General features: G+C 50.9%; 2 protein-coding genes across 2 annotated transcripts; one reads left to right on the forward strand and one right to left on the reverse strand.

The window, feature by feature from the left end:
* Positions 1 to 1191: 1191 nt before the first annotated feature.
* On the forward strand, positions 1192 to 6337 carry THBD (thrombomodulin). Its single transcript, XM_003905145.5, has one exon. The coding sequence runs from the start codon at positions 2664 to 2666 to the stop codon at positions 4542 to 4544; it is 1881 nt and encodes a 626-aa protein (XP_003905194.2). The 5' UTR covers positions 1192 to 2663; the 3' UTR covers positions 4545 to 6337.
* Positions 6338 to 12132: 5795 nt separating this feature from the next.
* Positions 12133 to 17881, reverse strand: SSTR4 (somatostatin receptor 4). Its single transcript, XM_003905144.5, has one exon. The coding sequence runs from the start codon at positions 16756 to 16758 to the stop codon at positions 15592 to 15594; it is 1167 nt and encodes a 388-aa protein (XP_003905193.1). The 5' UTR covers positions 16759 to 17881; the 3' UTR covers positions 12133 to 15591.
* Between the last annotated feature and the right edge of the window lie 6599 nt (positions 17882 to 24480).

Below are 24480 nucleotides of genomic sequence, written 5' to 3' on the forward strand. Positions count from 1 at the left end.
GAGGGCCAGGGGTAAAGCCCTGACAGGTGGGAAAGCCAAGTGGGTCATGTCCACCCATCCTTCTGCAGGGCAACCCAGACACTGTGGTGCCACCCATGGGGCAATGCTCTGCTCCTATCTGTTGTTGCTCTAGTTTCTTTCTAATACAGAAACATCCAACATCTGCACCTCCTCATATAGGGTTGATCCAAGTTTCACAGACATCACTGAGTTCTTAGTGGACTCAGTTACTGGGGCTGTTTTCACACTGTTTTTTTTTTTTTTTTTCTTTCCAAGAATGTGTAATGGGTGCAAGTGTACCTGTATAGGACGTCCAGTGAAACACTGTGGTGGTGAATCAGCTAGAATCCATCCAAGAATGCAACCAGCCTGGTGTGGGGTGAGATCGATCCTTCAGTGTCCCTCAGTCCCTTTTAGGGCTGGCAGGTTCAGAAGGGCCCTGCTCATCAGCCCCCCAGGGCCCCACTCCTTGTTTAACGCTTTGCTATCACAGTCTTGAAATCCTTGTAATTGAACAAGGGACCCCACATTTTCACTTTGCACTGGTCTCTGATTCTGTAACTGATCCTGTCCCCTCTCTTGTCTCATTCACTCTGGGAATTGTCCCCATATTCGGAGACCTTTCGGCAGTGCCTCAACGAGGTTCCTGCCCCTGAGGCTCCGCCCTCACCCCCACGGCGGCACCCCAGGCAGCCTTGCTTTTGCGTCCCGCTAGGCAAGCTATGCACCGGAGTCACGACCCCCTGATTCAGCCCGGGCAGCCACCGCTTGCCTGCTCCTGCCGAGGACAGCCCTACTGTCCTATCTGCTGCTCTTCCCTTCCTCTTCCCAGGGAGTCCGCATCAGAGGAGGTGCAGCTGTGTGTATTCCGGGAGCTTCAGAACCCCGTGTCCAGCAGCTCCTTGGTTTCTGGGAGCTGGGGCGGCCTTCCCAGCGCAGAGCTCAGCTCAGCGGGATGTTTTGAGGCTCTCTGCCCCAAGGCGCTGGGGAGTATGGGGCGGGATAGTGGTGCTAGCCCCTTTCAGTTTCAGAGTGTCCACGCCCCACCCGTTTGGTCACTGCGGGTCAGTCCAGTCCAGCCGGGTCCACCCCACCGGTGCGTGTCTGTAGCACGTGCAGAGGCCATACTCTCTGTTCTTGTTTAAAGTCCGGGATCTACGGGGCCCTGGAGGCAAGAGGTGAACGCCGCGGAATCCACGCGGAACTGCCCGGGAACGCAGCTTCCAACCCCAGACGGAGGCCTATGTGCTCCTACACCTTAACCCTTTTTAGACCGAAACTTCTCCAACTTCCTTGGCTTTGTTTAGAGCTCGACAGCGCCGCCCCCTGGCGCTCGTTGTGAGGACAGTAGAGGAGAGAGGCAAGGGTGTTTTTTTTTTTGTTTTTGAGAAGGAGTCTTGCTCTGTCCCCCAGGCTGGAGTGCAGTGGCGCGATCTCGGCTCAAGGGTGTTTTTAAACCGTTTGTCTCTCACCATTATGGGGGCGACCTGAGGGGGAGACACACTCTTCCGCATTCCCGGTAAGTGTACTACCTGATGAGGTCGAAAGCGACAGATTCCCATCTCCTCCTCCAGCCCTCCCCACCCTGCCCATCCACAGGACCGTGGCTCTTCAGTGCCCTTTGCCGAGCAAGTGATATTTCTATGCACCTCGGTATCAATTCGGCCTCTGGACGAAATGGAAACCTCCTTAGCCGACCCGGGTAGGATCCGCTGGGATCCCGCAGCGCCTCCCCCGGGGGCACTGCCAGCCACTCTGTTGAGGTGAGAGAAGCACGTCCCTCGGAAGCTGGACCGAAACTGGCCAGGATGACTTGCTCCCACGCGCCTGCTCCTACCCGGCGCCGCAGCAATCCACCTGCCACGGCCTCTGAGCGGGGTCCGGACCTCGGCGCCCTGACGGTGTCCCCGCGGTTTCCCCACCCGACGAAATGGAGTCTGGCGTTGACTCGTGCGTGCCCAGGGACTTGCGGGTCCCTGGCCAGCCATAGGGCAGAGGGCGCTGGTGTTAGGCCAGTCTTCCCCGCCCTGCCCCTTCACCCCAGCCACACCCACTGTCCTGTGAGGCCAAACGCTCCGCTGGTTTCCTGAGCCAGGCACCCAGGCCGGGGATGGGATCCAGCTGTTTCTCCTTGCGATCCTGTCTTTGGGGAAGTCCACGTCCTAGGCAGTGCCTGCCAAAGTTCCCTTGGTGCCGATCACCCCTCCCAGCGTCCTGCAGGTCCTGTGCACCATCTCCCCCACGCTCCATTCAAAGCCCTCTTCTCTGAAGTCTCCGGTTTTCAGAGCTCTGCAATCCAGGCTTTCCTTGGAAGTGGCCGTAACATGTATGAAAAGAAAGAAAGGAGAACCAAGAGATGAAAGAGGGTTGCACGCATGGGGGCCGGAGTCGTGGGGGCGGGGACAGTCGTCTCGCTACAGGGGTGCTGGCCTTCCCTGGCGCCTGCCCCTACCGGCCCCGCCCGAGAACTTCCCTGCGCCAGGGCAGAGTTTACTCATCCCCGCGAGGTGATCCCATGCGCGAGGGCGGGCGCAGGGCGGCCAGAGAACCCAGCAATCCGAGTATGCGGCATCAGCCCTTCCCACTAGGCACTTCCTTCCTTTTCCCGAACGTCCAGGGAGGGAGGGCCGCGCACTTATAAACTCGTGCCCCGGCGGATCCTCATGTCAGAGGCTGCCTCGCAGGGGCTGCGCGCCGCGGCCAGAAGTGTCTGGGCTGGGATGGACAGGAGCGGCTGTCGCCATCCGCGTCCTGCGCTCCTCTGCTCCGGCACGGCCCAGTCTCAGTGCCAGCGCTTTCCTCGGCGCCTGCACGCTGTGCGCCTGGGTAACATGCTCGGGGTCCTGCTCCTTGGCGTGCTGACCCTGGCCGGCCCAGGGTTCCCCGCACCCGTAGAACCGCAGCCCGGTGGCAGCCAGTGCGTGGAGCACGACTGCTTCGCGCTCTACCCGGGCCCCGCGACTTTCCTCGATGCCAGTCAGATCTGCAATAGACTGCGGGGCCACCTAATGACAGTGCGCTCCTCAGTGGCTGCCGATGTCATTTCCTTGCTACTGAGCGGCGACCGCGGCGTTAGCCGGCGCCTCTGGATCGGCCTTCAGCTGCCACCCGTCTGCGGCGACCCCAAGCCCCTCGGGCCCCTGCGCGGTTTCCAGTGGGTTACGGGAGACAACAACACCAGCTACAGCAGGTGGGCGCGGCTCGACCTCAATGGGGCTCCCCTCTGCGGCCCGTTGTGCGTCGCTGTCTCCGCTGCTGGGGCCACTGCGCCCGGGGAGCCGGTCTGGGAGGAGCAGCAGTGCGATGTGAAGGCCGATGGCTTCCTCTGCGAGTTCTACTTCCCAGTTACCTGCAGGCCCCTGGCTGTGGAGCCCGGCGCCGCGACTGCTGCCGTCTCCATCACCTACGGCACCCCGTTTGCGGCCCGCGGAGCGGACTTCCAGGCGCTGCCGGTGGGCAGCTCCGCCGCGGTGGCGCCCCTCGGCTTAGAGCTGATGTGCGCCGCGCCGCCCAAAGCAGTCCAGGGGCACTGGGCTAGGGAGGCGCCGGGCGCTTGGGACTGCAGCGTGGAGAACGGCGGCTGCGAGCACGCGTGCAATACGATCGCAGGAGCTCCCCGCTGCCTGTGCCCAGCCGGCGCCGCCCTGCAGGCAGACGGCCGCTCCTGCACGCACTCCTGCAACGACCTCTGTGAGCACTTCTGCGTTCCCAACCCCGACAAGCCGGACTCCTACTCGTGCATGTGCGAGACGGGCTACCGGCTGGCGGCCGACCAACACCGGTGCGAGGACGTGGATGACTGCTTGCTGGTGCCCAGTCCGTGCCCACAGCGCTGTGTCAACACACAGGGTGGCTTCGAGTGCCACTGCAAACCTGGCTACGACCTGGTGGACGGCGAGTGTGTGGAGCCCGTGGACCCGTGTTTCAGAGCCAACTGCGAGTACCAGTGCCAGCCCTTGAACCAAACAAGCTACCTCTGCGTCTGCGCGGAGGGCTTCGCGCCCATTCCCCACGAGCCGCACAGGTGTCAGATGTTTTGCAACCAGACTGCCTGTCCAGCCGACTGCGACCCCAACACCCGGGGTAACTGTGAGTGCCCTGACGGCTACATCCTGGACGACGGTTTCATGTGCTCGGACATCGACGAGTGCGAAAACGGCGGCTACTGCTCTGGGGTGTGCCGCAATCTCCCTGGTACCTTCGAGTGCATCTGCGGGCCCGACTCGGCCCGTGTCCGCCTGATTGGCAAAGACTGTGACTCCGCCGAAGTGGATGGTGGTGACGACGGCTCTGGGGAGCCCCCCCCAGGCCCGACGCCCGGCTGCACCTCGAGTCCCCCGGCCGTGGGGCGCGTGCATTCGGGCGTGCTCATAGGCATTTCCATCGCGAGCCTGTGCCTGGTGGTGGCGCTTTTGGCGCTCCTCTGCCACCTGCGCAAGAAGCAGGGCGCCGCCAGGGCCAAGATGGAGTACAAGTGCGCGGCCCCTTCCAAGGAGGTAGTGCTGCAGCCCGTGCGGACCGAGCGGAAGCCGCAGAGACTCTGAGCGGCCTCCGTCCAGGAGCCCGGCTTTGGCGTGGCCTTTCTCTCCCTCCTGGGCCTCCTCACCCCCAGCTTTGCTACCCAAAGCACCTTAGTTGGCATTACAGCTGGAGAAGACCCTCCTCGCACCCCCAAGCTGTTTTCTTCGATTCCATGGCTAACTGGGGAGGGAGTGATTAGAGAGAGGGAGAATGAGCCTCGGCCTCTTCCTTGACGTCACTGGACCACTGGGCAGAGATGGCAATTTTGCAACGAAGACGCAGACTGCGATGTGTCCCAGGTCCTCGTCACTGGGCGCAGGAGGGTGAGCGTTATTGGTCGAGAGCCTTTTGGGCAGACCTTGTCCTCGTGGGCTAGGGATGACCAAAATATTTATTTTTTTTTAAGTATCTAGGTTTTTGTTTGTATCCTTTGTTCCTACCTGTATGTCTCCAGTATCCACTTTGCACGGCTCTCCGGTCTCTCTCTCTCTCTCTCCAGACTCCCACTTGTCATGTGACAGCTAAACTATCTTGGTGAATTTGTTTTTTTCCTAGCCCTCTCACATTTATGAAGCAAGCCCCATTTATTCCCCATTCTTCCTAGTTTTCTCAGCCCAGGAACTGGGTCAACTCACTTGAGTCACCCTACCTGTGCCTGACCCTACTTCTTTTGCTCTTAGCTATCTGCTCAGACAGAACGCCTATGTGAAACAGAAATAAAAACACTAAAAGTAAAAATGGCCATTTGCTTTTTCACCAGATTTGCTAATTTATCCTGAAATTTCAGGTTCTCAGAGCGAAATAATTTTAAACAAATGTTGAGATGTAACAGGTATTAAATTGATGTTGCTGGACTGTCATAGAAATTACACCCAAAGAGGTTTTTATCTTTATTTTTAAACAGTGAGCCTGAATTTTGTTGCTGTTTTGATTTGTACCGAAAAATGGTAATTGTTGCTAATATTCTTATGCAGTTTCCTTTTTTGTTGTTATTACTTGTTTTTGACAGTGTTGAAAATGTTGAGAAGGTTGCTCTAGATTGAGAGAAGAGACAAGCACCTCCCAGGAAACAGTTTAAGAAAGTTTTGAACTGCAAGATTCATGCCAATTAGCAATTGACTCTCACTGTTCTTGTCACTGGTAGACCAAAATAAAACCAGCTCTACTGGTCTTGTGGAATTGGGAGCTTGGGAATAGATACTGGAGGATGCCCAATTAGGGCCTAGCCTTAATCAGGTCCTCAGAGAATTTCTACCATTTCAGAGAGGCCTTTTGGAATGTGGCCCCTGAACAAGAATTGGAAGCTGCCCATGGGAGCTGGTTAGAAATGCAGAATCCTAGGCTCCACCCCATCTAGTTCATGAGAATCTATATTTAACAAGATCAGCAGGGGGTGTGTCTACTCAGTAATTTGAGGACAACTGTTCCAGACTGCTTCCAATTTTTCTGGAACACATTAAATATGGATCAGTCATAAGTAGCAGGCCAAGTCAGGCCCTTATTGTCAAGAAACTGAGGAATTTTCATTGTGTAGCTTTGCTCTTTGCTAGAAAAGACTAGGTACACAGCTCTAGACACTGCCACACAGGATCTGCAAGGTCTTTGGTTCAACTAAGCCAGGAATGAAATCCTGCTTCAGTATATGGAAATAAATGTATCATAGAAATGTATCTTTTGTAAGACAAAGGTTTTCCTCTTCTATTTTGTAAACTCAATATATTTGTACATAGTTATTTATTTATTGGAGAAAAACTAGAACACAGGCAAAATCCTTGCTTATGACATCACTTGTGCAAAATAAACAAATGACAGTGTACTCTCGGGTTGTGTGTCTGTTCACTTTTCCTCCCCCAGTGCCCTCATTGTATGTCATTAAATGGGACTCACAAACCATGCAAATGCTATGAGAAGCAGGGAGGCCTGCCCTGCACCCCAGCACTTGTGTTGTCTGGTGATGGCACCATCTCTGATTTTCAAAGCTTTTTCTAGAGGCTATGATTTTCACTGTAGAATGATTTCATACTATCTCTGTGTGCACAGATATTTATTTATTTTCCTTCTGTAACCATAACAACTTCATATATGAGGACTTGGGTCTCTGTGCTTTTAAACACATTATAGGATTATTTGTTGGAATGAATTAAATAAACCCTTCCTGGGGCATCTGGCGAATCCCAGCTGTGTGTCCTGTGTATGGTTTGGCGTTATCTCCTCTGCGAGATATCCAAATTCACTGTAGTCATGAAGGGTCTCAGTTTGTGGCTCTAATTCAAGTATTCATTTCTAAATGTCTCATCCAGTATGAAATCATTCTCATCTCTGTTGGAGATTAAAAACTTCGCCTTTTCAATGCACACATTTCTTCGGCTCACTTTTCTAGGATGGTAGGGCTGGCTGAATGCAATATGCAGGGCCCAGAAAGATTTTTTAAAGAAGAAATTAAAGTAGAGTCCAGGCAAATATTCAAATGCTTTATATATCTGGATAATGCCAAACTCGTGAGTTTTAGTTTGAATGGTTATTGTGAAGACAGGGTTGGAGATTTTGACATCCATTGCAGATGAAGTGATGGCTGTAGTGTGTGTGCTGGGGCAGCTGCCATGCACCATGCCCTATGGAGAAAACAAGCTGAGCCATGCTCTCCCTAAGGAGTAGTCTAAATCTTTGTGAAGAGCTACACAAGCAGGACAGGTGCAGGTAAATGAGGCTGGGAGACCAGAGAAGACAGTGATACCTTACAGTTTGCCCCTGTTACCCAGCCTTCTGTTTTTCAAAAGGGTCTGCTCCTAGTCACTGTCAAATCGACTTGTAGGACCTCATTGCGTTAGGATTTCTTGTTATTCCAGAAGAAGGGCATTTTCTTAAGGAACACTGGAAGACCAAAACACACTTTCAAAACCCAGAGGCAAAAACCTTCATGCGGCATCTTGGGCCCCAGGACATTAGTTGTGTGGGGCCCTGAGCTTCCCTGTCCTCCTCACTTCCTGCTGCCCGGGGGATCAGCAGCTCTGTTTACCGGTCTCATCTGAACTTGAGATTCTCAAAACGCTAAATAGCCACAGTGCCTCTCAGGGAAAGACACCAGGACCACATAAACAAATCAGTTAGCTTTAAAAACTGTCCCTGAGCATTTAAAATCAGGACAGACCTAATGAAACCAGTGCCATGGGTCAACCTGAGTGGTCTCTGCTTTCTGTTCACATCATTGGACATCCAGGTCTGACGGAAACTCCCAGGGACCAGATGCTGGTGGTATTTCACAGCATGAAAGGCTGGGGCAAGAAAGCCAAGGTGGTATTTCTGGATAAGCCAGCATTCAAGTTTTTTTTTTTTTTTTTTTTTTTTTTTTTTTCTTAGCCTGCTGTTATAAAGCAAACAGAATTCATTGTTTAAGTCAAATGACTTTGTTATCTTTTTTTTCCCCAATTCTCACCTCTTTTCTTAGATTAGTTCAGCAATTATCCACTGAGCACTTACTCTGTGCCTTTCATGGTGATAGGTACAATGACTAGTCCCTGCCATATAAGCTAGACTCTGGCAGGGGAGAAAGACGTGAAACAACTGATCATCCCCAAATTGCACTTAACTTAGAAACAGTGATAAGTGCAGGGGAAGAAAAGCACAGCACACTCTGAAAAGGCACACCAGGGAGGCAGGATTTAGAGTGGAGGACTAGAGGGAACGTCCTGGACAAGCTGACACTTAACACCAGACCTGAAGGAGAAGGAGGGGCTTGTCAAATGCGGGAGGCAGTCCAGGCGGGAAGAATCACACCGCGAAGGCCCTGCACCAGGAAGAGGCCTGGTGGAGCCCACTGAGCATAGTGAATGAGGTGAGACGGGCTGCAAGGGAGCTGAAGAGGTGGAAAGAGAGATACAAGCAGTGGGAGATGACTGTAGAGGCTGTAGGTCAAAGACACTGAAAGAAAGACTGAAAGAATGACATTGAAAAATGTTCTAGGTGCAAGTGGGTGTACTCAAGGAGTTTTGATAAGAGTGCACTGGGATTCAATTTATGTACTGCATTGTTTGGGAAGATAACAACTACTTCTAGATGTATTTACCTGTCCCTCTTGGGCAGGAACCTGCACAATTTCTGCTGTAAGCACCCCGCAGGGCTAATATGTGGTGTGAGCAGCATACACACCTGGGTGTGATCCCAGCCTGACACCTGCTGGTCACATGGCCACGGGCACCACATCACCCTTCAAAGGCTTTAAGACGGGTGCAAGCAGTGCCATCTCACGAGGTTTCCAAGAAGATTAGGTGAGGCAATAAGCTCAGTTTCTGGCCCAGAGTAGATGTCCAATAACTGTTTACTTGTGTGCCAGTGAACTGGTAAATGCATAAATGAGTACAGAAAAAAAGCTGTGTTGGAATCATGAGTGTCTTAGGGGCAAACTCAAGGTTGCACAAAGTGGAGACTGTTCCATCAAGGGAAGATGCAGTTGCTTGGAGTGATGTTGTCAATGCCAGAGGAAGTGTAATGTTGGATTTGCAGGCATCTATCATGGCTTAAACGGGAAGACTTTTGTGCCAGGTAAGAAGTGAGCTCCAACACTCAGTCACTTTAAAATCTAGCTTTGAAGGCTTCAGCTTATTTTCCCTTCTCACAAGGCCTAGTCAAGTACAGGGGGCAGAGACTCCCTCTGCTGTTCTCCCAGGGAGGCTCAGAGGAGGAAGAACATGTTCCAGAGTGCCCTTCTCCATTTCTCAGGGCCCAAAGGAGAAAGAGACACACAGATCTGGCCCCGGCAGAGCCAGGCCTCCTATCAGAGGTACGGAGGGAGGTTCCTGCAGGTGACATTCCTTCAAAAGACATTATGGTTGTGGATGGGGCCAGGGGACAGAAGATCCCCCACCTCCTACCTTCTGGAGACGCTTGCTGTTCTCTGTTGAATGCGATTCCTTATTATATCATCTATTCAAGGAAAACTGAGGTTGCAAATAATGCATGAAAACACATTTTCTTCATGGTTATAGCTCAGTAGGGGTACCCAAAATACATTGCCTGACCTTTACAGGCATTTCTTCATAAAACAATGCAGGCAATGCCCAGTTCTTTCTTTCTTTTCCAGAATGAATGCCCTGGGCTCAGCGTTATCTCTTTTTGTTTTGAGTGTTCCCTTCCTCCTTTTTTTTTTTGGTTAGCAGGTTCAGATGTAGGCAAACAACTGATTTCCTCTTACAAGAGAAACTAAATATTGTTTTAACATCAGATTCTAATAGAATTGAAATCCTTTTCAGGGTATTTTGAAAGTGTGATTGCAAAAGACAAAAGAACCCTGGGGATGGGTTAACTCAAGGTCACGCCCACTGGAGATGGGGAGCAGACAGCAGAGGGTTTCAGGAATCCAATGAGAAACACCAAGAGTCAAAGCTGGGGTCTGTGACAATTATGCGACCTGGGCCACGGGCCAGATATTTCCTTGAATCTCTGCCTGAAGGAAATCTTCTGTTAAAATAGCAAATTTTATACGGATATTATCCTGAGACAAAACCCACTTATCTTCTGCATATTCAACACCTGGCAATATAACCTCTGTACTTGCCTGTCTCAAATCTTCTTTCTGGCTTCTCATTAATGCTGTCCCTAAATGTTAAGTTACCCCACTGTTGTCCAGCAAAGCTTTGCTCTACTTGGCAAAGAGGAGGGGGGCTTTTCAACATTCTCCCTAATTCCTCCCCTTTTCCCTCTGCCTCCTGCCTTATTTTGATTTAATTCCTTTGAGAACATGGATCCCACCTTCCACAAACTCTCTGGAGATCCTACGCCTTGTTCATTATCCCCCTCTTTTGATAAATTTGTTCTGAAATGCTCAAATAATCCCAAATCACCATTTTCAGTGAGCCGTTGCCAGGGTTTGACTACAGTCTTTCTTCATGTATTTTCCCCCTCCTCCAAAAAGGTAGTACTGCAGAAACCCAATGGTAGTGCCAGGAGAATGGAAAGTCTGAGAAGGGCATGGGGCAAGTCCCAGTTTCACTGTTTAATTTGTCTATGACTCTCCAGAGCACAAGATACAGCCATGATAAACATGAACTAAAATGAAGAGCAAACTCAACAGCAAGCTGCCTGGAGGCCTGCGACAAATGGAAATGGTGGTTTTTGGATGGGGCTGGGTCTTGAGGAACACTCTGCTCTGTTTGGCTGGAAGGGAGCTTGGAGTAGAATCCATACCCTCTCTCCAGTGCTTGGAGTAAAGGATCACGAAGTCATTATGGAATTAGCAGCTTGCCCAGGGACATATTCAACGCTCTAGTTTCTCCAGGTGGTATCTGGAGTCCAGGACACTTCTTTTCAGATCCATAAGGTCAAGACGGCTGTAGCTTCCTATGTAAACTAGTTGAGGTCTCCTAGTCTGGGGGAAGGAGCTTGGGAAATGGTATAACCAGGTGGCTTTCCTGGATTTGGGGATAGCACCATCTCCAATTCTGTACTTCCTCAGATCCTTCCCATGCTATTTGTGTCCTGCTTCCTTGGCCATAAATCACAGCCACTAAGAGGGAAGTGGATGTTGACCAAAACAGTCCCAATCTTGACTAGGGCAATAGTTAGTCAAATGTAAAAATTTGCATGTCAAAATTCATAGAACTATACAACTAAAAAGAGAACACTCTACCATATGTAAATTATACTTCAATTAAAAATAGATTAAAAAGAAGTTACAGCCTCCTCAGAACACTAATGAAAGTCTGATTTTAAAAAAAATGAAAAAAAGACACCCAACTCTGCACCAGCTCCCTCTTCCTTCTTCTGTGTCATGAAGCAGTCACCATTTGAATGGTAAACCTACCTCCCCTGGGCCAGGAACATGGACTTTGTGTGTCACTGTGCACCTGCAGGTGGATACTGTCGCTCTGTCCTCTCCACACAGGAATGCAGCCTTCCCTGGGCCACTGTGGGCTGGAAGCGGGAGAGCCGGGACTAGGCCCTGGTCTGCATGCCTTTCAATCTGTCCTCTCTCCCCTTCTACACACATCCACATTGGGTGAGTTTTGACCTTTGGAAGCCCCACTCTCTAGGCAGATAGAGCCCCAGGAATCCAGTCATTTCAAGTGCTATGTTGCAGCAGGTGGATGCTCATGGTGTCTTTTGACAATAGGAAGCCACATGTTTTTATTTGTAGAAAGTCAATACTCTCATTCTAGGCATTTTTTTACATAAGTTCTCCCTCATTTCAGAAAGTGCCCCCATTGTTAAGCACTAAAGTCCATTCCTTCACAGGATTGAGGACCCTGCCTTTCAGTTGATATAAAGTTGATGAAAGTTGGAAAGAAGGACATGATCAACCCCTCCCTGAAGAGCAGAGGCATGTGAGCCTCAATTTCACAAGGACCCCAGAGTTTTTGATAGGCTTCTTTTACTAGGCAGACCCAAGCCCCTCATTAGAGCTTGCCACCACTGACCCCTGGCTCTTAGGGCAAAGTCCTCATCCTTGAGGTGGCATAGAAGGCGTTGGGCTGGGCTCCTGCTCATGTGCCTGCCAGTGCCTCACATGCCCCTGTGGTCTGTAGGTCACATTGAGCCCTTCGGTGCCTTCCACTGCAGGCCCTTTGCACATGCTGTTCCCTTTGCTTAGAGCTTACAGGAACACCCTGTGCCCCGCCGCTTCCTTTCCTAGTTAATGCCCAGGTACCCTTCAGAGGAGGTCATCTCCAGCCATTTTCCTGGGGGAAGCCTGCTCTGAGTCAAGGGCAGCTTCTTTTATCATCTCTTAGAAAGCATATTCCTTTCCCCTATAGTGCTTATTTAGGTTTAGAACTGTACTCTCATTTCTGTGCTTATTTGATTAATGCATATCTTTTGCCACTAAACCTCCAAGCTCCATGAAGGCAGAAGCTGCCTTTGTAGATTCATCATTTTGTCTCAAAACCTATTGCACTGCCTGAGAGAAGCACTCAGCAAACTGTCCGCATGTATACTCCCCTGCATGCTAGTCAGCAAGACAGTTTCCAGGGTGTGCTGCTGGTTGACGGCGTACACCATGGTGGAGCTGTCTCAGAAAACACAGCCCTAGGATTCTAACATTTGTCCTTAAGGAATCCGAGGCTATGCTGTCATCTACTTATGGAATGAGAATGTGGGAGACAGCGGTGATTCACTACCTCCATCTTCTCAGAGAAGAGTGTCAATGCCCACATCTGCTAGGATTCATGTCTGGTTTCTGAGGCAGTGTGGCCGAAACATGCTGCATTTAGTTGATCCTTTTCATCCACCTCTAGCACCTAAGGAATGCTAGCTATGATGCCTTTAACGAAAGTGAAGCTAATATTTCACAGATGAGTGCGAAAGTCATATGCATCTTTGCTCACAGATCAGAGCTGACAAACTGGGCAAGTATCCTGTTGAGTGAGAGCCTGTCATGTCCAAATACCATCTTCCCTGACCATCTGGGAAAACGGAACACCTGACTTGTCATGGAACAGTAAATTAAAGACAATTTTTAAAAGAAAAAGCAAGATCTCTGATGGATGGAGGGATGAGAAAAGGCTTTTTCCACCTGTGGCAGAAAATGTTTTTATTCACAACGATGTCAATAGCTATGACTCCTGGCCTTAGTAGGTAGAACAAGATGACCATCGAAGCAAGTCTCCCAGGCAGGTGACGTATGTCAGTGGCTTTCAGGATCCTGGCTGTATGGCTCATGACTTCAATTCATTGCAATCTTCTGTACACAAACTACAAGGGAGGGTTTCATGCAACTAGTTGTTACAAAAGCCTGGGGTTGATGGAAGTAAAGCTGGCAGCACTGTTGATGGGCTTAAACACAGCCCCGACAAGTGTTCAGGGTGCCTTGCTGCTGCCAGGGAATTGAAAAGGACTTGAAGCTGAAGAAGAGAGCAGTGGGTGGGCTCACCCCCCACCTCCACCCTGCCTCCATCCTCATGACTTATGACTGCAGAGTCAAGGGCAGTGTTCACGTTCATTTTCCAGCGGTGATGGAAAGAGGACTAAGCAGAGAAGTGTGCTATCTCCCACCCTCCCACCATCTGATTCGTGTGTCTCCCCGGTGTCTCTGCCAGCAGAGTTTACAGCTGGAAAGAGCTCAAAACTTGAAACTTCCCTTGGCGCATATTTCAAGTGGGAAACTGAGGCTTAGAGAAGTTAAATCACTGCTCACGGGGTAGCTGAGGCTAAGGTGTCCTGCCTCTCAGAGACTTTTCTTTCTATCACCTGTAGCTGCCTCTCCTTCAACCTTCATCAACTAAGTTAAAAGGTTGACGTTGCTAAATAGAATGTGTCTTATTCCATGCTAATCTGGGCAGCCACACACTAGTGTTGCCAAGACTCCCGATAGGTGCCACGCCTTGCTTATCAGAGAGTTTGCCCAGTCTGATCACTGGGACACTAAAGAAAGGATCCCCCAACCCCACATACAAGCTGGGAAGAAGCTCTGGTGACCACTGCCAGTGCTGTGAACCCCTCACCTCACTGCTATCAACCTGGGTGGTCCTCGGAGTTCCGTTTAACCACAATTATCATGTGCCCATCCTGGCAGGCACTGTCAGACACTGAGGAACAAAGAAATGGTGCAATTTAAAAAACCTCCAAGTAGTTATGGTTACACAAGACCCACAGACATGGAGACTGACTTACTCCAGATGCCCGAGGTATCCCTGGTGGGTACCGACAAATTAGGGATGGTTGATAGCTCTGTGTATATGCATGTGTGTTTGCAGGATCAGAGGGTTCTGTGACTTAGTTTTGAAACTTCCATTCCACAGTCATGTCTCTAGTATGTAGTACAGACATGGCTACGCATTCTCTCAGAGCGGTCTGTGAGGCTGACCACTCTGAACAGCACAGGGTGTTGCCCTTTGGCTGTCTCTCCCCGTCCCCACACCATCTTCCCCATAGCACCAGAATGATTGTCCAGAATCAGGCTGGCTAAACTCAGAGGTAGTCTCTGAGTGCTAAGCCAGGTGGGCCCCCCCCAAACTTCATACATGTTCCTATGTTGTCACACCAGATGCTAACATAAGTGTTCCAAGTTCTCCTTTGTCCCCTCCCCTGCTTTTATCAGAAAGCAGAATTAAAGCTCTTCTTGAGCTCTTTCCCTGTGGGAAAGATAATTTATCCTTTGGTTAACACATCAGGCAACAAAGATACAGCCTTTTATTGTGTTCAGCTTACATGTTAATATCTAATGTGGCTGATGTTTTACTGAACGATGATATTCTAAAATAGGGGGTGGTGAAGCTGCCTCCTCTATCCAAAACCTGGGCTGGTTCCCATCCCTCACTGCTCTCTGGTCGGCTTTTCCCGCCCGTGGCTCCTCTCCCACTCACCACCACAGTATAAATTGCTGCCTTAATGAGTTCTTATGTTCCCACACCAAAGGATCAGGGACAAAAAAATTACATCATATGAGCTAGATGAGGTTTTTATTATCTCTGCTTTGTTATTACTGACCTGGTTTTGTCTTGCAATAAACCCCATGTCATGCCTCTCCAAAGCTTTTCTACTCACAGGAAGACTGCTCCCGGCTCGGGGCAACCCAGGGAGACAGCTGTGACAGCAAGCAGGTGTTCCCAAGTGAGGGGTGAGTGGGGAGGGAAGCAAGTGCCCCTGGCTGTTAACATAAGTCTCACTTAACAAGAGCCCAGGAAGAGATATAGAGGGCAGGTGCTTGGGGGCATCTTCCTTCCTCCTCTCTCCTGTACAAGCTGTGCTCCCACCACAAGGCAGAGTGTCTGCAGAGAGGAAGGGTGCTACCTCCCTCCACCCTCTTGAGTCCTCTCCCAAGCAGTGGTTGTAACGAGTCACACACAGGGGCCGTTCATTTCTCACCACCTCCTGCAACAGCCAGAGATTCAGGAATGATTAATATCCTAGCCCAGTTCCCAGAGGAGTCCTACCCATATGGAAGCATCCTTCCGAAAGCCAGAGTGCAGGGGAGAGGAGAGCAGCAGAAGAGTTCTGACACTCTCTGGCAGGTACATGGGCTGCCGGAAGGAACAGATGGTGGAGCTTAGGTGAGCATCCAGGAGATGCAGTCTTCGGGCTGTAGGAATGGCGCCGACCTCTTGGGAGGTGGCCACGCAGGACGGGTAGGGGAAGGGCTCTTCAGAAGGTGGTGGTCCTGGTGAGGGGGATGCGCTTGTGGCTGGGCTCTGGTTGCAGGGGTTCCTGCTGGCAGGGGAGCGGGGGGCACATCCACCCTGCCCCACCTCTGCTCTTGAGAGCAGTGGCATAGTAGTCCAGGGGCTCCTCGTCAGCACCGCCAGCACCTTCCAGGAGGCAGCAGCGCAGGCAGAGAACCCGCTGGAAGGATCGGCGGAAGTTGTCGGAGAGGAAACCATAGAGTACGGGGTTGGCGCAGCTGTTGGCATAGCTGAGGATGAGGGACACGTGGTTGACAGTGGCATCAAGGCTGGTCACAAAGAGATTCAGCAGCTGCACTACGTAGAAAGGCATCCAGCAGAGCACAAAGACGGCGACGACCATCAGCACCAGCCTGGTGATTTTCTTCTCCGAGCGCCTGCGCTGCTGCCAGCCAGCGCGCAGGGCCACGGCCCGCATCTTGCCCACGATGAGCAGATAGCACAGGCCGATGGCCAGCACCGGCAGCAGGAAGCCCAGCAGGAAAGTGTAGACCACGAAGACTGCCGACCAGGCCGGGTGTGGCCAGTGCAGGTTGCAGGCCACGGCCTGGCCGCCGCGAGCCGGTCTGGTGTCTGCGAAGATGGCGATGGGGAGAGTGACCAGCAAGGACGCTAGCCACACGCCCAAGTTGATGAGCTTGGCCACGCTGGGCCGCCGGTAGGTAGCCGCGCGCAGAGGGTGCACCACCGCCACGTAGCGGTCCACGCTGAGCACGGTGAGACAGAAGACGCTGGTGAACATGTTGAGGCCGTCGACGCTCAGCACCGCGCGGCACAGCACTGAGCCGAAAGGCCAGTGGCGCAGAGCGGCTGACGAGGCCACGAAGGGCACGCTCAGCATGAAGAGCTCGTCGGCGACGGCCAGGTTGAGCAGGTAGATGTTGGTAGCCGTCTTCATCTTGGCGTAGCGAAGGATCACGAAGATGACCAGGGCGTTGCCCACCAGCCCCACCAGGCACACCAGCGCGTAAATACACTGGATGGCGACCATGCCCGCCGCCCCCGCGTCCCCGCGCCCCGCCACCGCCTCCTCCTCCTCCGCAGGAGCGCTGCTGGCATTGGCTGCCGGTGGCCAGGCCGTCTCCAGCTCTTCTTCGCCCCCGGGGGGCAGCGTCGAGGGGGTGTTCATGCCCAGGGGTGCCGGCGCCGGGCGGCCGGGCGCGGCGGAGCTAGCGCTGCGAGAGAGAGCGCGGGCGCCGGACCCGGGGCCGGGGCTGGCGCGCAGACTCGCGGCTCTTCCCAGCTCCGCTGAAGAGCTGCAGGCACCGCGGAGCGCCGGCCAATCCCCGCACCCCGCGCCTTGCCGCTGCGGGGGCCCGCCTGGCTCGCACCGCTGTGGCCAGCGCTCCTAGGCACCCCAGCTCCTGGGCGCCTGGCCTCACACAGCCCTGGCGTCCTCTCCGGTCCCGCTCCGTTTTCCCACCTTCGCAGCCCCTTCCCTGCTGCCTACTCTGCCCCAGGTTCCCGGGTATCCAGTCCGGCTCCAGGGCCAACAGTAACCCCCGCCCCGTACGGCCCTCTGGGGGTCCCCCGCCTGGCCTCTTTCCTTCACACCTCTATTCAGATTCCGTCTTCCCCAGCAGCCCTTTGAGGTTCAATTCCCTGCTTTGGTACAGGGGGTCTGCAGCGGCGGGACTGGGGGTCCCGGAGTCCTCCCTTTGGGTAAAGATGTGCCCGGAATTGGTCAGGGACCACCTGGAACCTCGGAGACACTTGCCTTGCACTTGACATCCCCTCACCCTGCCCTTTAATCCTCGCGACGACCCATCCTGGCCCATGGCTGGGTCCATTTGACAGAGGCGGAACCTGAGGCTTCCACTGGCCTCTTGGTGAATTTCAGGTCTGTCAGGATGTCGTTTTCCCCACCGCTCACCATTCCTTTCCCTGCTCCCCAACCCACCCCGGACAACTGCAGATGCCGGACCTTTTAACTTCTGTCTCCGAGCAGTTGAGGTGGGGTGGGCACAAGGAATGGAGATGGACAGGTGGAGGTAGAGATGCCATCAAAGAAGGCCAAGCCTGTGCTAGCTCCCTCAGGAACTGGCAGAAGCTACGGGAGCCGGACATCTCGGAAACTTCACCCTGTGACTGCGTCTCCATCCCTGGCCTCTGAAATGTTCCTGGGGAGGACTGCGGTTGAGAGGTCGGGAAAGAAAGTGGTTCCGGCCTGGAATTCCCCTTCTCCAGCTAAACTCTAGAGATAGTGAGTTCACTCACCCCTGGGCTGGACACCCAGGAGCAGCCGCCAGCTCCAGCCCTAGTCCAGGGCGCAGCAACGTTCCTGAACTGGGGATCGGCCTGGGAGAGTTATTCTTAAAGTAGCGCTGACTTTTAGGAGGCTGACTGTCTTTGGCCCCATCTCTGTGAGATAGTGGCCCCCTTTAGTCCCCAGCACAGCCCATAAGGGCTTTTGGTGGGTCTAGAATTGGCTACCTGGGGGATGGGGCCTCAGCTTTCCGCTGGGTAGCTGGGACAATGATGGAGAGGAGGGAGTCGGGATGCAACTGGAGGAGGCCTTTCCAAGGCTGCGGGGGTGGGGGAGCTGCCGATTGCTGTTTGTCCAGGCGTGGGATGGGAGCATGGGCTGATTAGCGACAGTGCAGCTCCATGGTTGACCTCAACCACTGTCCCTGTTCTCTGTCACTCAAATAGATGTATTGGGAGGATTTGGTCTAGCACTCCTCCACTCTGTAGGTTGGTCTGTCCTTTCCTCTTTGTCCCTAAGAGAGAGACTCTTCGCATCTTTGTCCTTAAGAGAGAGACCCTTCCCTCAGAAAGAGGAAGGAGATGGCACCTTTGTCATTCTACTTGGCAACATCCTTTGGTGGAAGGGAACAAGGGCAACCTCAGATTTGGGAGGGAAGAGGAGTTTAGGGGCTTTTCCCTTTAACCCTGGTCTTGGGAAAACCCTTATGTGGCTCCTCTGCAGGTAGCCTTTCCAGGGCTTAGTGTGGAAGTGCTGGGCGTATCTTGTCCTCCTGGTCTCCTCTCTTCTGCTGTCCTCTCGGCCCATTGAACACTTGGCCCCTTCCCTTTCCTGAGAAAGTATTTCTTCTTGTCCTGCCTCATGTCTGAGCCCCTGGAATCCTTCCCATGTCTACTTTAGGTTTTTCTCCTAATGCTTCCTGATTCTGCCCTCCTCTCCCCATACACCTGTGTATACCTCCAAGCACAGTAAGCTAGCATCTAAGAAGAGAAGCATGCACAACTGTCCCCAGGGTTATTAGCCCTATGTGGCAAAAAACTAGTGCTTCCAGGAACTTACTTCGCTGTGCTGTAGGTCCCCTCTGCAGCATGAGGGCCTCAACCTCAATACAGAGTTTTCCAGTACACGCTGCCTGCTGGCATTACCTGAAAGCCTCACACATGCATGCCTGGGCCCTGTCTTCAGAGACTGTAACTGAATTATCTGGAGTGGCGTCCAGGCATCCATATATTTTGAAGGCTCCCTGTTACTTCTAAAGTGCACAGATGCAACAGTAGATGGAGAGACAGAGAGGCAACAGCTTGGGGACCAGCTACGATGTACAGATATTACTGTGCATTCAGGAAGGCTAGCGGACGAGGTCAGGAGAAATGTCAGGAAAGCCAAAAAGAGAGGCCCCTGCTCACAGGAGTGGGAAGCTGGAGACTGCTGAGGGGCAACCTGGGAGCCCTGGGACAGGAAGAGGCTGGGGCAGCTGGGTGTCCATAGCTGTTCTCTCTCAGGACACTAAAGAAGCACCGGAACAGGAAAGAAGCCACTAGCTTTCTCTCCCAGGAGAGGAGACCTAGGGGAACTTTCACGCTGAGTTAAAACACGGGAAAACAAAGTCTGTTTGTGAGATGCTTTTCAGCACACCCATCCCGTCCTTTTGCCCAGTACACACGGGGGCCTGTTCCTTGTCTGTTGATTAAATTCCAGCATCAGGCCCAAGTGGCTTCCCTGTACATTGTGAGAGTGGCATGGAGCCAAAGATAGACTGAGTCTAAGGGACTTTCTCCTCCAAGTGCTGAAAGCATGGCCCGCAGGCCTAACTGATTCCTGTGGAGCTTCCAGCCCAGTGATGAGACAGTGAATCAGGGGACTCTCAGCCCCTCCTGAAGCCAGAAGCAGCAGCTCCTTTGTTAGAGATGTGAATAACTCGCATCCCATCTCCATACTTCAAAAGTGCTGCTCAAGCTTGGAGGTACCTGCAACCTCAAGCAACCTTCAGAACCTCTGGCCCACAGGTCAGACAGACACAGCTTTCCCTGCAAGTCACAGTGCACCAAGAGAAGTCTTGGTTCTCAGCAGCAATGACAGCAGGTCCTGAAAGCCACTTCTATCGCCTGCTGTTGTGGAAAATAATCTGAAGTGCTCTCAGCAGCTCAGAGTGGCTTTGACCAGTTCTGCCACTGAGCATATTAAAAGCATGATTTACCCATGGCTAAGTGCAGGACATTGTCTGAAGTCGTCTGTGTGGAACAGGAAAGTGTCTTCAGATTCCCATCTGAACTCCAGGGACACCCTAGATATTGCAATGATAGAGCCCTCAGCTCTACCCCAAAAACTCAACTGTTATACCAGATATAAAGGTGAGGGCTTTCTTAAGATTTCATTAAATGAGCCGGGCGCGGTGGCTCACGCCTGTAATCCTAGCACTTTGGGAGGCCGAGACGGGCGGATCACGAGGTCAGGAGATCGAGACCATCCTGGCTAACACGGTGTAACCCCATCTCTACTGGGTAACACAAAAATTAGCCGGGCGAGGCGCGGCTCGTAGTCCCAGCTACTCGGGAGGCTGAGGTGAGAATGGCCTGAACCCGGAGGCAGAGCTTGCAGTGAGCCAAGATTGCGCCACTGCACTCCAGCCTGGGCGACAGAGCAAGACTTCGTCTCAAAAAAAAAAAAAAAAAAAAAAAAAAAAAAAAAAGATTTCATTAAATGATTTCCTTTAAAGAAATTGAACCCACAGTCACATGAGATAAAGAAAAGTCAGCCAGAGAAAGGCACAGGACTGGGATAGGTCACACTGGTCCAATGCCTACAAAGTATCCAAATGAGGTCACCCTGCTGTCACTGGCTGGAGGACAGGGGCTGCAGCACATTGGGGTAACTATGAGCAGCACCTCTGTTCTTTGGTAGTTGTTTTCAGACTGTCTTAGCAACCTGGCTTCATGGCTGTGCATATAAAGAGAATGAGATGTAAGATGGAAAGCAAGGATTTCAATTCTGAGCCATCTACTTACTGGGGTGTGAGCGTGGGTGGGGCCCTTGGAGCAATGCTTCTCAAAATGTGACCCCAGACTGGCAGCATCAGCCTCTCCTTCTAGGAATCCACATCCTGGCGCCCGCCCAGACCTGCTGGATGGCAAATGCAGAGGGCAGGGCCCAGTCGTCTGTGAGTTAACCTGCCCTCCAGGGACGCAATGACTCTGGAGTCTGAGAACCACTGGCTGAGCCCTTCTGGGCCTTGCTTCCTTATCTGGCCACTTCCCAGGGTAGTGAATGAGGATCAGGCAAGAGAATTTTCCATGAATGTGTTCTGAAATCTCTAAACCATGGCCACGTGGGCTATGGGGCACTCACAATGTGGTGAGTTCGAAGTCAGGTGCTGTGTCAGATGCACATGGGATCTCAAACACTTATGATGAACAAAAGAATGTAAAATATCTCAATACTTCTTATATTTCTTACATGTCGAGATGACAATATTTTGAAAATAGAGATAAAGCATATTATGAAATGAATTTTACTTGTTTCTCTCTCTCTCTCTTTTTTTTTTTTCCTGTGGCTACTTAAAATTTTAAGTTCCATTCGCACCACACATTCTATTTCTACTGCATTATAGACTTACAGGATATGGCTATTCCCATAGCAGTGCTGCCCAGGGTGATAAATGATGCCACTAACAAGATGGCCCTGTGCTGTCAATACAGGAGCCGCTAGACCCCTGTGGCTCTTTGAATTTAAGCAAATTGAAATTAAAAATTTAAATGGGCTTTCTTAGCATATTAACTGTATTTCAAGTGCTCAGTGGTCATGTGAGGCTGCGGCTGCCAAGCTGGGCAGTGCAAACCTGAAATGCTTTCATCACAATGGAAAGTGGAACCTTTGAGGTTAACGGTAGAACCTTTAAAGCCTGGAGTTCCACCGTGGCTCTTGCAGTCTCAGCCATGGTTGCATACCTTCCAAGCTCCACTGTCTCTTCTTCCTTGTGGACCAATCCCCGATTTTGTTTAAGATTGCACTTTAAATGTACCTGTGTGCTCACATCGGTTTCCTCTCCGGGACCTCAGATCACTTCAGGGGTGGGCACGTGGCCCAACCATGACTGATGAGACATGCAGGGAAATTTGCAGAGACAGCTTCTAGGAGAGGTTGGGCTCTTGCAGCCACCCTGTGACCATGAGGTGAGAAGCTTGTCCAGTGTGATAACCGAGCCACTGACAGCAGAATGGAACCAGGCTACTTGATCATAGTGAGAGCTGACAAGGCAGCCAACCTGAACTTCTTGCTGCATAAAACAATTAACGTTAGTGTTTTGTTGCATTTTCTATTACTTGCAGCCTAAAATATTCTTACCACTGTCCTTGGGCAAATTACTGACCTCTTTAACCCTCGATTTTCTCATCTCTGAGAGATGAACACAAGAGTTTGTATTTCATTGAATGAGATAAGGTAATGATAAGAATAGCAAGCATTTGTGCTGCACTTACTATGTGCTCAACTCTGTTCAAAACAGTTTATTCATTTAACATACATAACATGCTTAGCCTAGGATCCTGAACCTTTTACATTCTCAAACTTATCCTTATAATCTTTGTGATTGCGGGAATGAGGCTATTAATTCAGACCTTCTGTTCCTAGGCATTTTACTAACAGGGAAAGCAACCTTTCGCTCCTCCCACCATCCCACAAGGAAAATTACAGGGGCATTTGGAAACATTTTTGAAACCCAAATGCTCTCATAATTGAATGACACAGGAATCAATACTTAGAAAACTGCCTTTTCAGTGTTCAGAGTATAATGCATAGTTTAAAAAATACACTCAATACAAGTTCTTGCAAATCTACCTGGAAGCTAAACGAGCTCATTATAAGAATGGTTCTAAATGGATTAGAAACTTCTCAGTTTAGAAATGGATTTTTGTTTTGTTAGTACACCATGCTCTCTACCTGTTATTTCCTGCATAGTTTGAGTCACTCACTAAATAGTCAATTTCTTAACGCTTTGTCAAGGACTATGAAGGGCTGAAGATTTATTTGAGAATGAACCAGGTAGCCTCCCACAATTTCATGGATGCTGGCAAAAGACAGGACACTTCTCAGTTAGAGACCTAGGGCTTCATTACTTAGGGCCCAGCAGTCAGTGTGGGCACCATTTCCCCTTACCCCTCTTCCCACTCCCACAGCTCAAGGTACGGGGGTGGGTCCACGTGGATACTGCACAGCACTGAGAAGTCTTAATCTTACAAGGGGCTAATAGCAAACTTTCCCAACCCTTATCCCAGAGAAAAATACCATCTTTATCACCCTGATCTGAATACTAATCTGCTGCTGCAGAAGGAGACAGTATTTCCGTTTCCTGAGGTTCTTGCTGGACAAACATCTTTGAAAGGATAGTTCAGAGAAGATGCTGTCAGTCTCAGCTCACAAGATGTGCAGAAATGGAGAGGCCATGGAGAATTGTCTCCCAACACTGGGAAACCACCCGGTCTCACTCACCTCTACCATGCTTTTTTAGCGTACCCTATTTTTTTTCCTCAGCAGAGCTGCTTGCTATATTTGCATTTGGCTCTGAGCTGACCCCAACCTCAAGTGTCACCTCTTGGTCTTCCACTACTTTCTGAATAAATTATATTCAGTGTTCCAAGTTCAGATTACCAAGGAAGGGAATCTGATTGATCCAGCTTGGGTCCAGTATCCAGGCCTGGTTCAATTAGTGTCACCAGGGGTCAGTGTCATTTAACACACTTTGCCAACCCTCTGTGGATGGTCAGGAGTGGGTAGAGTCCTGTAGGGTAAGGACAGGAAGACAGCCTCAGTAAAGGCTCATTTAACAAGCATGGATTGCATAACTGGTTTTATCATTGTTAGTAGCAGTAGTCCTTTTATAAATCTCATAAATCACTTATACTGAAAAAAGTCATCAAGCATGATTCAAATAACTTCAACAGAAGTCACCCTAATAAATTCATTTAATTATAAACATCTATATATTCTGAATATTCAGTGAAGCAGATTATGCCAACCAGCTGAGTGTATCCAGAGTGATGCTTGACAGCTCCTTTTATTGCTAATGGCTCACAGGATTTATGCCCTTTAGGTAGTGCCAGAATCATTAGTACTATCACTGAAATACGCTGTTGATGTAAATTCTACTCAGAAAAATGGAACAGCAATTGCAACACCAGCAGTTCGAGAAAGGGCAGCCCAGTGAAGAAAGATCAATGGGAAAAAGGCTTGTTCCTTTCTCCCATTTTCTAGAAATTCGTGACTTTCTAGAAAACGAAGCCTGTCTCAACAGTGCCTCCAAGGACCTGAAGCTTCTCCCAGTGCTGTTTTGAATGGGAATGGAGGAGTCGGAACTGGCCATCCAGGACTGTCTACATGGCCTCTCTCTCTTCTCATCTTCTTCCAAGAAATCCCTCCAGTTTTTCAATCTTGACCTCTCAGAAAAAAGAGGTTCTGATCTTGTGAATTGATGCTGCATGTTGAATGAGTTTTCATCCTGCATGATACTGCATGGATTTATTTGCATTTTAATTATTCTTTTATACAAAAGAGCCATAGAAAAGAAAAGCCTGACCCAAGTTTTGTCAAGATAAAGCAGAGGATGGGAAGTGGGCAACTGTGAGAGCTTGGTTAGAGCCAGCCTGTAGTTTA

Source organism: Papio anubis, chromosome 16, assembly GCF_008728515.1.
Source record: "Papio anubis isolate 15944 chromosome 16, Panubis1.0, whole genome shotgun sequence".
NCBI lineage: Eukaryota > Metazoa > Chordata > Mammalia > Primates > Cercopithecidae > Papio > Papio anubis.

Coding starts and splice junctions, on each gene's coding strand:
- SSTR4 (XM_003905144.5), bottom strand. CDS start 16,758: ATGAACACCCCCTCGACGCTGCCCCCCGGGGGCGAAGAAGAGCTGGAG.
- THBD (XM_003905145.5), top strand. CDS start 2,664: ATGTCAGAGGCTGCCTCGCAGGGGCTGCGCGCCGCGGCCAGAAGTGTC.